Consider the following 14605-nt stretch of genomic DNA (forward strand, 5'->3'; position numbering starts at 1 on the left):
CTCTTTACTATGTCAAACTTTAGTGGAAGTCTGGAAATGTTCATTAGAGGCTGCATTGTCGCTTATTTTGTAGACATTAAATTATGTATCTGTGACTTAACATGATACTATACTCATAATCAAAACAAACTATTTTGCTTTTAAAAAATATTGGAGAAGCCCTCATGAATGAACACATTGAGTTTTAGTGGATTACTAGATTATTATTGCTATTGAACAACTTCTTTGACCCTGAAAAAGTTTTAAACGTGAATCGAGGATGCCATCATTTTAGTGAGTTTTGTCTCAGATGTTTCTTTCTGCTGTAGCTAAATATGCCTGCCCTATTTCAAACTGTGCCCAAAATTAGGTAGCTTTTGTGATCAGTGGTGTACCACAGGGCTTAGTGCTGGGATCCTTGCTGCTTGTTCAATAAATCAGTGATCTAGATGAGAATGTGAGAGATATGACCTGAAAATTGGTGATACTAATTTTGAAGAGCAGAAGATCCCAATTTTTTTATGCCAAGGACCCTAACCATTAACTGAAGGGTCTGTGGGCTCCAGGTTAGGAAGCCCTGGAGAAGAGTGTACTCTTGGGCTATAGAGTGACAGTACTCAGTTGATAAATTGTGTAGGGCATGGTAGATCCTGAGAAGCGTGAGGTGATTTTTGTTTTTGGAGGAGTGGGGTCAAATGTGAATCTATCATCCAAGATCCTCACCACCCTGGCCATGCTCTTTTCTTGCTGCTGCCTTCAGGTAGAAATACAAGTGTCTCAGGACTTGCACCACCAGGTTCAGGAACAGTTACTACCCCTCAACCATTAGGCTCCTGAACAAAAGAGGGATGATTATACTCTTCTATTCAGATGTTCCCACAACCAATGATCTCACTTCAAGAATTCTTTATCTTGTTATTTAATGCATTTATCATGTATTGCTATTTATTTTAGTTGCATTTCAACAGTTTGTTGTCTTCTATGCTTTTGCTCTTTCATTGATCCTGTTTAGTTACTATTCTATAGATTTGTTGAGTATGCCTGCAGGAAATAAGAACCTGAGGGTTGTATGTGTTGACATGTATATACTCTGGTCATAAATTTTACATTGAATGGACTACTGAAGGAACAAAAGGCATTAGCAAGTATACGCCAAAGGATCACTGAAGGTAGCAGCACAGGAAGAAGGCATTCAGAATGCATGACTTCATTCGCCAGGTTACAGACTACAAGAGCAAGGAATTCTTTTACCTTGGAACAGAAATGGTGTGGGTGGGTTGGTGGTGGAGGCAGACAGAGATGCATAAGATTTGATAGACATAAGTAGGAAGAAAGCTATCCCAATGGCAGTATGTCAAGAACCAGAGGGCAGGAGTTGGAGTCAGGTACACTTCCAGCATTTAAGAAGCATCTGCATGAGATAAGGCATTGTAGGCTGCCCACAAAGTGCTGTTAAATGGGATGAGTATACATGGGTACTAGGTGGTGGGCTGAAGGGACTGTTTCTGTGTTGTATGCTTTTATTATTATTTCAGATGATAGAATGTTACTCAAAATGTTATTCCTGTAGTTTAGTCGTCGCCAACCTTTTTAAGCCCAAGATCCCCTACCTCGGCCTTAGTGAAAGGCAAGATCGACCTACTAAATCATTTAGTCACACGCATGCACACTGGGCAGAAAAGACCGGAAGCAAAACACTGCAACCCAGAAACAATCTCTCTTTACAAACAGCTTTCCGTAGCGGGAGTATTGCTATATTGCCATTATCTTAATTAGAATTACTTATTTTTATAATACTCACATTACAACACCTTTAAGTCTATGTTTCATTATTTAATTTTATTTCAACATGAAAAATAAATGAATAAAAATTGACTGTTGCACTCAGTGTAATGTCTGGGGCTGAATACTTTCTGCTAGTTCCCTGAAATTTGGCTCATAACTACAGACAGCCAGTCTGAGACAGTCTGTGAGGTGTCTGTCAGTAAGACAACTCCTGTACTTAGATTTCATAATTTTCATCTGTTGCAGCACAGCACCCTCGCAAACCTCTTTACAGACTGAATATTTGAATGGACAGTTTCCTTTGTTCGACTGAATGTTGAATCTGCCATATTTTTCGGGTGATTTGTATTGGTAAGCTGTTACTGAGACAGACTGAATATTTGAATGGACAGTTTCCTTTGTTAGACTGAATGTTGAATCTGCCACATTTTTCAGGTGTTTTGTATTGGTAAGCTGATACTGAGACACTAGTATAAGTTTCAGAGGTACGCAAGATAATGACACCACTGATGTTTGTTTCCCAGTTATTTACATTTGGGAAATGTTGGAATTTAAAGGGGGAGAAGTGTGTAATGTGAGCATTTTAAAGATAAGTTAATACAAATTAGGATAATGGTAATATAGCAATACTCCCGCTACAGAAAGCTGTTTGTAAAGAGAGATTGTTTCCGGGTTGCGGGGTTTTACTTCCTGTCTTTTCTACCGCGGTGCATGGTCGGGGAGCTAACACACATGCGCACTGTGCAGAAAGAACGGAACTAAAACCCTGCAACCCAGAAACAATCTCTCTTTACAAACAGCTTTCACTAGCAGGAGTATTGCTAAATTACCATTACCCTAATTAGTATTACTTATTTTCATAATGCTTACATTACAACAGTATTTGTGTATTTATTTTTCATTTTTTTTCTGGATCTGCTGGAAAAGTCTCAAAGATCGACCGGTCGATCGTGATCATCTGGTTGGTGATCACTACTATAGTTAAATGTTTTTTGTCCATAAAGTTGCTTCAATTTTATTGGCTGCTCCATCATCTTAATGATTGTCCCCCATCACTACAGAACCTTGTCAATGTTAGATGAAAGATTAGGAAGAACTAACCCTATTGAAACTTTGTCAATGCCCCTTTTTGAAGTCAGTGGTAAGTCCTATCCCATTCTGTTCCAAAATATGACCTGTGATGTCTTTTGGGTGGACTCCAACAGGCCTGCAGCTGATTGTGAATGTTTAAATGTGCCCATCACTGGAGAAATATATAACTCTGGTGGTAGTTTCTGTTGAAGACATTAATTTGCATCTCACATTTCCTTTATCAATTCTTTTGAATGCACTCTTTCTTTCTATTAGGCCATCTCTATACGTGTCTGAATTAAAACAATGCACTTTTGATTTCAAATTATCTGGTAGTGTTGAGCAATGTGTTACTACACCTTATAACAAACAACAATTAACTCAGAGTGGATCAATCAGATTTGTCTTTATTTTACTTGCAGCAAGGGAAGACTAGCACCATACAAGAGCCGGTGATAGCTTCAAAAAAACATACAGCATAGTCACACCTTTATACACAAGTATGGCTACCGCACCTCAATTCAAGGACAGGGTGCATTCTTTTCATCTGCTTAATCAGTGTACTTGGCATTCTTCCAGTAACGCATCTGGCCTGCAGTTTGTCAAGGACTCGGGTTCCATTGGTATAATGTTGCACAACCACTATTAACAAAGCACTCTGGTACAACACAGGTTTCATTTTGTTACAGACAAAAATGCCATTTTGGTACTACAAGTACATTTCCACAGTAGTAATTTGATACTTTTCTCGTGGTCGGAAGATGTGCAGATGAACAGGTCCTCCTCAGGTTATGTTTGAGAGACTACTATGATGGACGTGAGTGGCTTTGCTAATTGCTGCAGGGTTGCAAGCACCTTCTGCAGAATGGGAATGAGGACCTGGCCTCCTCTCCCCATTGAGTCACACAACTGGACTGGGCTGAGCAGAGTTAAGGATTGGGGACCAGGGTCATTCATTCACTTGCTCAGTAAGCCAACTGGTAGCTGCTCTTCACACATCTGATGTTTCTGTGATTGTCCTAACCCTGGGGATTGTCTGTAATGAACAGTCTCCAACCTGGTTATCATTCAGTTTTACATCTGGATCAAATGGCATCATTAAAATGTCATACTCGTATTTTGGTTTCAGTATCTGCCTAAATCAAATTTCAACCCATTTGAATCAAAAAGTAGCCAGTCATCTTGAAGTGAAATCTGTAGAAATCTTACACAAGGTCAGGCAAGTCCTGTAAAACAATTGGCTTTGTACATTACTCAATGGCATCAATATTTTGGCCTTGGGAAATAGAAAATGAATTAAGTTGTTCGACCACTGTTGTGGAATGATTCATCATCCAGGAAATCCTAGTGAACCACTGAGATTAATTATAGAATATAAATTTCTACAGTAGTGAAATGTAGGTTGAAGCTTCTGTAAATAAAAGCACTGGCAAAAGTAAAAAGCTATCCTCCAAATAAAGTTTATTCATTATTTAGTACTAACAGTTACAGGCAAATCCAATTGTTTATACATATTACATGAGTTTGTTACATAAATTCAGGATATGCTGGTGAGTAAATAACAACACAAGACCTAGTTATGGATGACTGTTCTTGTGATCACTCTCGCATTCTGCAGTATCAGAATCCACATTGACACTCTCCAGAGAACCAAACAGCATGAAATATAACACATCACATTTCCCCCAAGGCAATCTCTCCTTAAAACTGGAATAGGACACAAGTATTTACAGACCTCATCCTTTTTCAACATGACACAGCCAATATGTTCTGTGGTTCAATGTTAACCAGATTTGGGGTCATAGACCCCTACTGTTAATTGGCCGAGTTTAGGGTTAAAACAGATTTTAAATCCAGTAAAATTATTAAATCATCTCATTAAACAATTCTTGGTGTCACCATTACTCTGTTTTGAGGTATTAGGTGCAAACTTGTTGATTTTATCCCACTTAATTAATATGGTTTTATTTATGGCAATTCATATTGAATATTACATTTGGAACCCAGGACAAATGGTCAGGCCCAATCGAGTCATTGCTACTTTGGGATATAAACAATTCCATAATGGCTTCTTCTAAAGTGTGATAGTTAATTTCATTGTTCACAAAATGGCCAGAAATTGTAATTATTCCAGGAAAAAAATTAAGGATATGTTAAACTTGCGACATTGTTCTATCTAGATCTGTTACAGGGACTGTTGTAGTATTCGTGATTCAATGAATCTACAGCACACGATTCTGTATGTTTGGGCTGAATGGACGTGCTTACTTTGTGCAATTCATTTTTATAGCACATTGCAATACTCACATTCAGTTTCGTTGTGCTGCTAATGGGGGAAAACTGGCCATCCCACACAACTAGCTCTGACAACAATTGGTCTCAAAGCAGGAAGTCTCGTCTGCATTTTGCAAAGTGAAGTTCACTCCTTAGGAGGTTGTGCCAAACTGATTTGAAAGAAATATCTGCTTTGTTATGGGAATGCCCTGGAACTCCCATTGCCATTTACAGTAGTAACACGGAGTAAACACGCATAAGCAGCCTTACCTAACAATATTGGTGCTTTACTGCAATGGCATCTCATCAGGCTGCCTGTTTTTCTTGTTTCCTAGCAAGAACACGGCAGTGGTGGGAGCTGTACGGCAGGTCTAACATCTGAAGTGATTCTTCAGAGTATAAGTCCCATCTGGAGTTATTACCAACGTGTACTCCAATAGCAAAACTAAGTTTGTATCAATGCACACTTGTCCTTCACTTTAATATGAGCTACATGAAGCTACTTTGAAACACACAACTTTTCAATACCATTTTCATTGTGGCTTCCTCTAACTTCGAAACTTTTAGAATGCTCCTAAAATATGAGGTTAAAATGATTCTGTGATTAAGAAGATTTTCAAAACCATTCTTGACTATCATAGATACTCCCTGAGACCACATGTTGTAGGGAGCAGTTGCAATCTTATCTTGGCCACTGGAAAAATGCAAGCATCAGGTAGAACTCTAGTTTTATACCCTGCCTGATTTCATTCACTTAAGTAATTAACAGCATGTAAAATCGTTGTCCTTTGAGATGACATGGGTTAATACCACCTCTGTGGGTATCATTAATCACACTGTCCTTATTTTGAATTGTATTTTAATATCTGAATTAGCTGCATTCTAACAATGATTTGAAAGATATTTAACCTTGTTACTTATCACATCCTTCTGCCTATTTTCAAAGCAGTGTTATCTTTGGCAAATTGTGTCTGAAATACCTCTTGGACAAAAGTCTCAGTCACCGGACTTGTGGGTTTCCGAGGACATTATGTAATTAGGTAGACTGTGTAATTAGGAAGGCCAAGCTATGGGGCATTTACTCATAAAATGAGCTTAAATAAGCTTTTTTATTCCACTCCTTAATTGCCATTTTAGACCAGCAGACAATACAAACTGCTCTCCTGGGTGGGGGAATTTAATAACTATTCAAGTGCAATATTGAAGTGGGCCGGAATTTGAGCTTTCAGTTCTATCTTGGCAAATCCTGATGAGAACAAATAAATTTGTATATTACAAGGTATGAAGCAAACTATCATCAAAGCTTGACTTTAATATCCCAACATGTTAATAATCTTGTATATGTCATACTACTTTCTTAAACACATTTCACTTTTTAAATTTTTATCTGCAAAATGGTCAACATTGCAGGATCTCTTTTTCCTCCCCTGTACATTAGGTGTAGGAAGATGGGCTGTAAATTCTATCACTGCTGTTGGTAACTGCAGCTAAGTTATTGTTAATACAAAATGAAATCCAATTAATTGCTTAATACCACTTTTTAATTTGAATCCATTGCTGACTCTAGTGGACTTGTATATTATCAAGAATGGTGATTATTTTGGATTTTTATCCTATGCATGACCATGGCTAATTTCACTAATCTGGCCCTTAAAAAGAACACGTTCCTTTTTTTTAAAACAAAATTCTCACCTGCTCCTTACAGATATGGAAAGCAGGTTTTAAATCTGTAGCTAGTTCATCAGCTCTGTAGAAGTGATACTGCCAGCTTGGTAATAAGTCCTTTGATGGTTAGAGTCGAGCTCAGTTTGTTTTGCAAATACAGTTGTAAAATTAATATGCATTAAAATCTTCAGACATAAGTTCTTAAAATAGCTATGATTATATTCAGCTTTCCAAATGAGAGTTAATGAGACTACCTTGCATTTTCCAATAGCATGAGGACCTGCACAATTATACAAATTGTACTTGCCTTGCCCATTATGACAGATACTGTTCCCTACACTGTTTGAAACACATCACATCAATACACTATTTACACATGCTTTGTTAATGTTTATTTCTATATAAAAATGGATTTGTTTCAGAATCTTCTACACTATTTTGCCAGTAGCTCTATGGGTGCTGCTGACTCCTATGCTGCCAGATCAACGACGTTGGCAAATTTAGAGTAGGCTCTGCAGCTAATGCATTTAAAATTTAACATATGTTCTGTAATATCAAACATGGTACATTTGCTGCTCTTCTGGTGCTTTTCTACAGCAGTTCTTAGGTTCACTCATGGATTTTGACTGCAAGAGCCAATAGAATAGAACAAACTTATCAGGATAGCATTCCCTATTATGACAAACTGCTGATATGAGGCAGCTTGGTTTCCATCTCTTTTTTTTTTGCCTATTCCTGCATTGCCCCATGTTTACCTATACTTGTGTTGTATCAGTTTTCCCCAATGATAAAGTACATTAACAGCCCTTTATATTTTTAAAAAATTTTTAAAATTTAGCTTTGCATGTTTTGTTGAGACAGGTTTCACATCTGAATCGAGCTTTCCCCAGTTTTGGGTGAATGTTTATTTAAAAAAGAAAATAATTTCAACTTGCTGCTTTTCCCAGTTTGTCCTATAAATCAGGAAAGATTGCCGTCATACCCCACGTCTTTCAAACACTTAGACTGCTGAGTACCTTTTGTTCATCTTTGCATCACACCTTTTCACAGCTGCAACAAAACTTAAGGGAACCGTCACTATCCTCCTCCTCCTCTTTTTCCTCCAATATTTATTTCCTCTTTGGATTTTTTGGCAATAAGTCTTGTAAGTTGAACATCATACAAGTCAGCAACCAGGACATAATTTGCAGAAACAGTGTTTGTTGAACATTACTTTTGCCAGTAATGACTATGAACATAATGGACTTGATAGCAGTTGTCAGGATAATGTTGAATATTTCTACAGCTACCAACACTTTGCAAACTGTTTATAGCTTTGCAACATTCCATCCTGTGCAGTTTCCCATTGACAGAACAGTCCAAAGCAAATGTCAGTAGACATTCACTTACTGAGCCGGTGACTGTTTTTGGCAGGATTATAATCCAGTTTCTGTCTCTGGGCTGGAAGTATAATTGCTGTGTCTTTGAAATCCTCTTCTTTATTTAATAAGGTCCTGCATCCCAGGATTTCCCTTAGTGAAGTAATCCTCTTGCTTCATCTGACAGCTAGGTATACTGAGTTTCATTTAGAATGTGGGAGTCATTTTATGAAATTAAAAACAGAAACATCCACATTGAGGGGGAAAAAAAAAATCAAAGGAAATATAACTACTACTTGGCTTCAGATGCATTCACTACCAAACTCATAAACCGAGTAGAGAGAGTCTCGAACACAGACATAAATGGTTTGGTTAAGACACTGACATATTTCGCTATGAAGTATAGCAACATCTATAGATAGAAAAGTTAACTTTAAATAAAGAGCCTCATCTGAGGATGCATGTATTCATTGTCACTGACATGCAGCATGGGCCACCAGGACACTAATACTCAGCTGGACTAATGGAGTAACGAGACAGACCTTTAACACAGAACAAGCCCTTATTATTTCTGAATAAACACTTTAATAAGCAGTGTTTTTAAATTTAAACTACCTTCGTCAAAACTTTTTAAAATGCTCCATGGTGTTGCTGTCCTTGTGATAAAGAAAGTTAATATGGGCACTTTTTTTTTTAAAAGCCAAACAGTTTTCACATGCAAAGCTCCTTTCCTCTTCATTCTGTCTACTGTACACCATTTACAGTGACACATCCAAGCAAAAAGACTAACATCCCTGAGAGATGTGCACGCCTTATTCACGAAGATACTACTGCGTGTTTTGCGGGTTGTGACCTCTAGAAAGCATCTGATGCCAGTGTTCCTACAACTAACCAGGCGTGCTTAGTATTTTTGCCTCTATGTGCACCATTAGCTGCAACACGGCAGGAGGTGCACTGTATACAATTCAACCAAATGGAAAACATCTCCGCTCTTATTTTAAGGAATGACCAGTGCAAGCAACTGTCAACTCGACAGCCCTCTCTCTCTCATTTTTTTTTCTTGATTTACCTGCCTCTAATTATTTATATTGAGTGGGTCTTTCCATGAGGAATAACAGTTGCAGACTTGCACAGTATGTCACTGTAAGTTGCCACCAATAAAACTGAATCAGGCCAATGCAGTCTGCTTTTAACTAGCCCGAACTGGAGTTAAAGTAGTGGCCAAGGCAGTAAAGCAAAGCATATTTGAACCCTAGTAATGTACTTTACAGGGTGTAGTCTTCATTGTCAACATCCTTATTCGCTGCTTCTTCTCATCTCCTCCTCAGTCCTTTATGCTGTCCTCCATGACCCCCTGGGCAGATAACTCTGCCAGCACGTTTTCCAAATAGTTGGGATCTGGATAGCCATGTCCGGTTAAATTAGATCCAAACTCTGTTTTGTGATGAATTTCGTTCCACACTACTGTATCTGTTTCACCAGTGGTATTGGACGTTCCAATGGTGAATATCAGCCTGCGATCCCAAGCCACAATCAAGAGCTTCAGAATCTAGAAAAGGACAATTAAATATTCAACAGTGAGAAGATATTTGGATTGGGGCTTTTCAAATTCTTCACAAAAAAAAAAAAAAAAATCCAGTCAAGTGAAAGACTGGAACAGAGATTCCTAAGCTCTTTTTATACACCCACTAGATTTATCAGCTACTTATGTACCCTGATCAACACATGCCATACATTTAGCCCTTTAAACAATAATTATTATTCTTCCCTGATCCACTACCATGTCTAATCTACTGGAATGACTCCTGGTTATGTGCCTGATACTTTTTTTCCATCCTACTGATACGTTTGTTCATTTACCCTGAACTACACACTGTTTCCTCCCCAGTCATGATACTTTTCATAGTCCCATCTTTCTGCCTCGGTAAATACCCACAGTCTTGTATGCATGATTTCTCTTACTTAACCCCATGCTATCTGAATGTATCTCCCAGGTTGAAAACCTCTGGCCTAATCCAGTTTCACTAGGTTCCTTCCACTGCAGTCTCTTGTGCACTCCGTGTCTGAAGTGTGAACAAAAACTAGTGAGACTGGGTCCTGAGCCTCTACCGAATGGATGAGCTGTGGGAGTCTTATGTAAATGAGTTTTCATTAGTTACATTAAATATTGTCCTCCTCCCCTCCCCTCTCCACGTCACTGCCACCTGCCCTCACTAGATGTTTAGCCACTCTTTAAATTTTGCAAAGATGGATGACAAAATACCAAGCTGCAGTTAGAAGATGACAAGAGGTTCACAAACTCAGTTCAGTCCTTGTATAACTTATTGAGCTCGAAGTAATCTCATCAATTAGCGTTTCTGATCTAAGTAATAATGTGTGTGTTAGAGCATATTCTGGACTTTGGGTGCACAGCAAAACATTTAACTTCAGCCACCAATCTTCAGATCTGTATATGGACTGCAGATTAAATTTAAAATGCAGTTCTGGACAATGGGTTCCTAAGCTATGAACCAAAATTAATTGGAAGATTGGACAATGCTAATTTAAATTAATTTGGGTGTCTGTAGTGTGGGTACGACGAAGGAGGTGTGAAAGTTATATGTAATTCAAAGGGATGCACTGTAGATGCTTTAAATAAATATAGAATTGTCCTTTGATCTTTAGCATATAAAGTGTCATGTAATGTTGGGACAAGCAGACCTCTTCCTCCAAAAGGGACAGTGTGAATGATTTATATACCACCTGCTATCAATGCACTGATTTCTGGAAGCAATCTTTTCTAGTTAAAATTCTTTGACCAGGAAGTTTCAAGTGTGAATAAAGTTTGCTCTATCCACATTGCCTTGATTAACACAGCCCTATCTAATATACAGTCCTAACGTTCCCAAACTCCGCTCCACGGAGAACTGGCTGTTGGGAGCCTTGGTGTGTACTTGAAAAGATGCGGGCTCAGTGCTTAAAGGTGGAATTTGGCCAATTAGTTAATTTTTAGAATGGCAGAGATGTGGACCTAATGTTCTTCTGTGTTGTGTCCTGTGATACCTTAACTCTTGGAATCCATGGGCAAACAAGAACTTAGTTCAATCATCTTGATAAATGTATAAAGTACTGATTGTTTTACGAGCTTTAAAATTAGAGTTTTTGGCGATGTTGGCACAAAGGTGAGAAGATGTTCCACTTACCTTGCGGCCTTTCTCGTTATCAGGCAGGTAGCAATGACGTGGAAAGCCTCTGGCGGTGAATTTCTTTCCTTGATTGGGGTGCTCAACACCCTTTGCATAATGAAAAAGAATGATATAGGAAACTGGACTGACAAGTGAAACATGATTTCATGCAAATAACAGAGTAATTGAGGTAATTTTACATGCCCACATTGCCCGCAATGTCTTATCCACTAGAAAAAGCCACTAAAATACAGGAGTGTGCTGCCACAAAATCACTTTAATTGTGGTTTTCCTGTCTCCCTTGTTTGTGGATTCCTTTGTGCTTACATAGCTTTTGTTGGTCAATTTCTTCTTCATGTCTACGCATCATTTACTGATTTTTTTTTTCCCCTTCTTCCTTTCAAGCCTAAGCCTAGCACCCTATTTCTGAGCAATCTCATGCCCAAATTCATTTTTTCTTTCTTCTTCTGTAAATGGCTTACTTTCTGCATTCTCACCTAAGCTCACTAGATTCCTTTCTTTTCAAATCCTTTTATTATTATTATTATTATCCAAAATTAACACGAGTACATTGAAGTAAGCAACAAAAACATTATTTTAAAGATCGAAAAATTTTGGTGATTTAAAAGAAACCCCTACTAAGCAAGAAAAAGTGGGGGAAAAAAACCCATTAGATGTTCAATCCTGGAGCCATGCATCATATAAAAAGCTTCTAAAGATAAACATCAAACCGCCAGCATAGATTCCGTTATCCTCAATGGTTCTAAATATGCAGAAGAAGAACCAGAGGCTGATAATCTGCATGGCCTTTTGTATATTCTCTCCCACTTCTGTACTAAATGTGGGGAATGGCATGTACAGCCATTTGTACCATGGCAATATATAGCCTTCTTTCTCAGGTAAAACTGAAATTCAATCCACATACTACATCTGTAAATATTTTTCAAAAATGATACCAAAACAAGGAAGCCTATGATATTGAGCATAGTTAAAAGCATTCACCTGTAGTCCTGCTGGGATGTCATAGACAATGCGAATTGTTTTGACTTCGGGATATCCAGGCAGTGAGTGTGGGATTACGTGATATTCCATCTTCCCAGGTGGCTGTGTCCCAGTTTTCTCACCATAGATAGCCTTGCAAGTGGGACACTGCAGGCTACCATCCTGAACAAGGAAAATTACAAAAACATCGATGCTTTTTTTCACTTGCTAAGTCACTAAATATTCTTCTAAGTAACTTATTTAACATTCAATATTTTACTTCAAGTACCAAATGCTTACAAAGGTCTCTGATTGTAAAATAATTTCTCTTAGTACTATACTGCAGACAGGCAAAAACTATTCAATTTTCATTTACCCTTTTAACCTCTCTCCTACTTGATCGATTCCTCAAACTGTAGCTCATTAGCAGCTACGATTCAAAGTGTGTTTATTATCAAAGAATGTATGAATTATACAACCTTGAGATTTGTTTGCAGTCGCAAAGCAAGAAACTAGAAAGAACCCAATTTAAAAAAAAAACCCTCAGTGTGCACAGAGAAAGAGGAAAAAAAATAACAAAACAAATCAAGTAAACCACAGAAACGAGTTCTGAACCACATTGAGTCCTTAGATCCAAATCCCTCAGAATAGGCCTGAAGCCTTCAGTTCTTCACATTAGTGGGGCATATTGCCGCAAAGTTCGCAGACACGAAGCACAGCAGAAACCTGGATGAAAACTTCTAATTGGGTCTGGCTCAGATAGAAATTTGGGTGCAAATGAGACAGTACAGGATTGTCCACCTGTTATATGAGGCAGCACCGTAGCATGATGGTTAGCACAATGCTTTACGATACCACCTCCAAGAGCACCAAAACCTTGTCGTAGGGTTTGGAGGCTTGCGTAATACATGTCTATTAACAACTCAGAAAACATGTTACACTGAGGATTGTTTCTGCTTTAAGAATTCCGTACCACATGGTAATTCCATGTAAATTTGTTCCGTGCTTGTAAGACCATAGAACATCAGCGCAGAATTAAGCTTTTTGGTTCATCAAATCTGCTCCGCAATTCCATCATGACTGATTTATTACCCCTTTCAATCCCATGCTCTTTCTCCCTGAAAACCTATGATATAACAGCAACACCTGTGAAATTTGCATTCTGTTTACAAGCCCCTCCTTGTTAAATATTTTACTAATACCCATATTTAGATTTCATCAAAGAGCCTCTGGAGGGTACTTCAAACCTCTACTAATCTTTGCATGGTCATGACTGAAAAATGACATTATGGCAAGCACAACTGATTAAAAATTTCATGATAGCTAAAGGAAGCTGTAACATACAAATTAGGAAAAGTGGCGGGTCTCTCAGCCTCTTGTGTCTGTTCTCCCATTCAACAAGGTCATAGCTAACTGATGGGTAACTTAGGCTCCACAATCCTGCCTATCCTTGGAACCCGACATTCTATTACTACGAATCTATCTAACTCTACCCTGAAAGTATTCAAAGATTACTTCCATCTACCCCTGAAGGAGAGAGTGCAAAGACATGCACACCATGAGAGAGAAAAATATCATCTCAGCTCTATATTAAGTTTTGTTTGAGATCTTCCCACAAGATGGGACATCGTCTCAACATCCACTGTGTCGATATAAGAACTTGACAGGCAGGTAAATTAATCCAGTAGCCTAACTATTGATGGACAGTTAATAACAAAACTATGCAATGGGTTTTAATGTCCTGTGACTTGTGATTTATTTAAAATCACAGGTGTGAGCAAGTATTAAATCTTCCCATCTGATAGACAGTAAAAGTACTTTTCAAACTGAAGTTACAGTCTCATTATGGAGAAGTGACAGCCAATTTACTCATCAAAATGCTCCACAAACAACAATACTGTTCTATAATTGGTCCAAGTAGTGATTTATGGGGAGTGATACTACTTAGTACACAGGGAAACTTCCCTCCTCTTCTACAAAGCACGTGGAGACTCCTTGGAGGAGCAGGTGGTTACTTGGTTTAATGCAGCCATCTCTGAGTGCTGCATGGAATGACAGCCTAGATATTTGTTCAAGCCTCTGGAGATGCATGAATACTACTGGCTGAATGGTAATTGACACAAGGTAAAAGAAAAGTAGGGTAATTGTATAAAGTGCCCTGGTATCCGATCTCCACCAAAAATCTGAGATCAATAAAAAGAAAGTCACTTGTACTAGACAATAAGACATTATTTATTTACTTATTGAGATACGGTGTGGAATATGCCCTTCTGGCCCTTCAAAGCCATGCTACCCAGCAACCTACAGTTTAATCCTAGTCTAATCACG

The 14605-nt window shown here is 38.2% G+C and overlaps 1 protein-coding gene across 7 annotated transcripts in view; it reads right to left on the reverse strand.

Annotated features, from left to right (window-relative positions):
- Positions 1-3224: 3224 nt before the first annotated feature.
- The window catches only part of LOC140190981 (E3 ubiquitin-protein ligase DTX1-like), a 303658-nt gene continuing 292277 nt past the window's right edge, over positions 3225-14605 (reverse strand). For all 7 annotated transcript variants that reach the window (XM_072248001.1, XM_072248000.1, XM_072248004.1 and 4 more), the window contains exons 7-9: positions 12299-12460; positions 11315-11404; positions 3225-9681 (exon numbers count right to left, since the gene is read on the reverse strand). In XM_072248001.1, coding sequence (XP_072104102.1) covers positions 9457-9681; positions 11315-11404; positions 12299-12460 — 477 coding nt within the window. In that variant the 3' untranslated portion in view covers positions 3225-9456. The remainder of the gene's footprint in view (positions 9682-11314; positions 11405-12298; positions 12461-14605) is intronic.

The sequence above is a fragment of the Mobula birostris genome, chromosome 31 (assembly GCF_030028105.1).
Source record: "Mobula birostris isolate sMobBir1 chromosome 31, sMobBir1.hap1, whole genome shotgun sequence".
In the NCBI taxonomy this organism is placed as follows: domain Eukaryota; kingdom Metazoa; phylum Chordata; class Chondrichthyes; order Myliobatiformes; family Myliobatidae; genus Mobula; species Mobula birostris.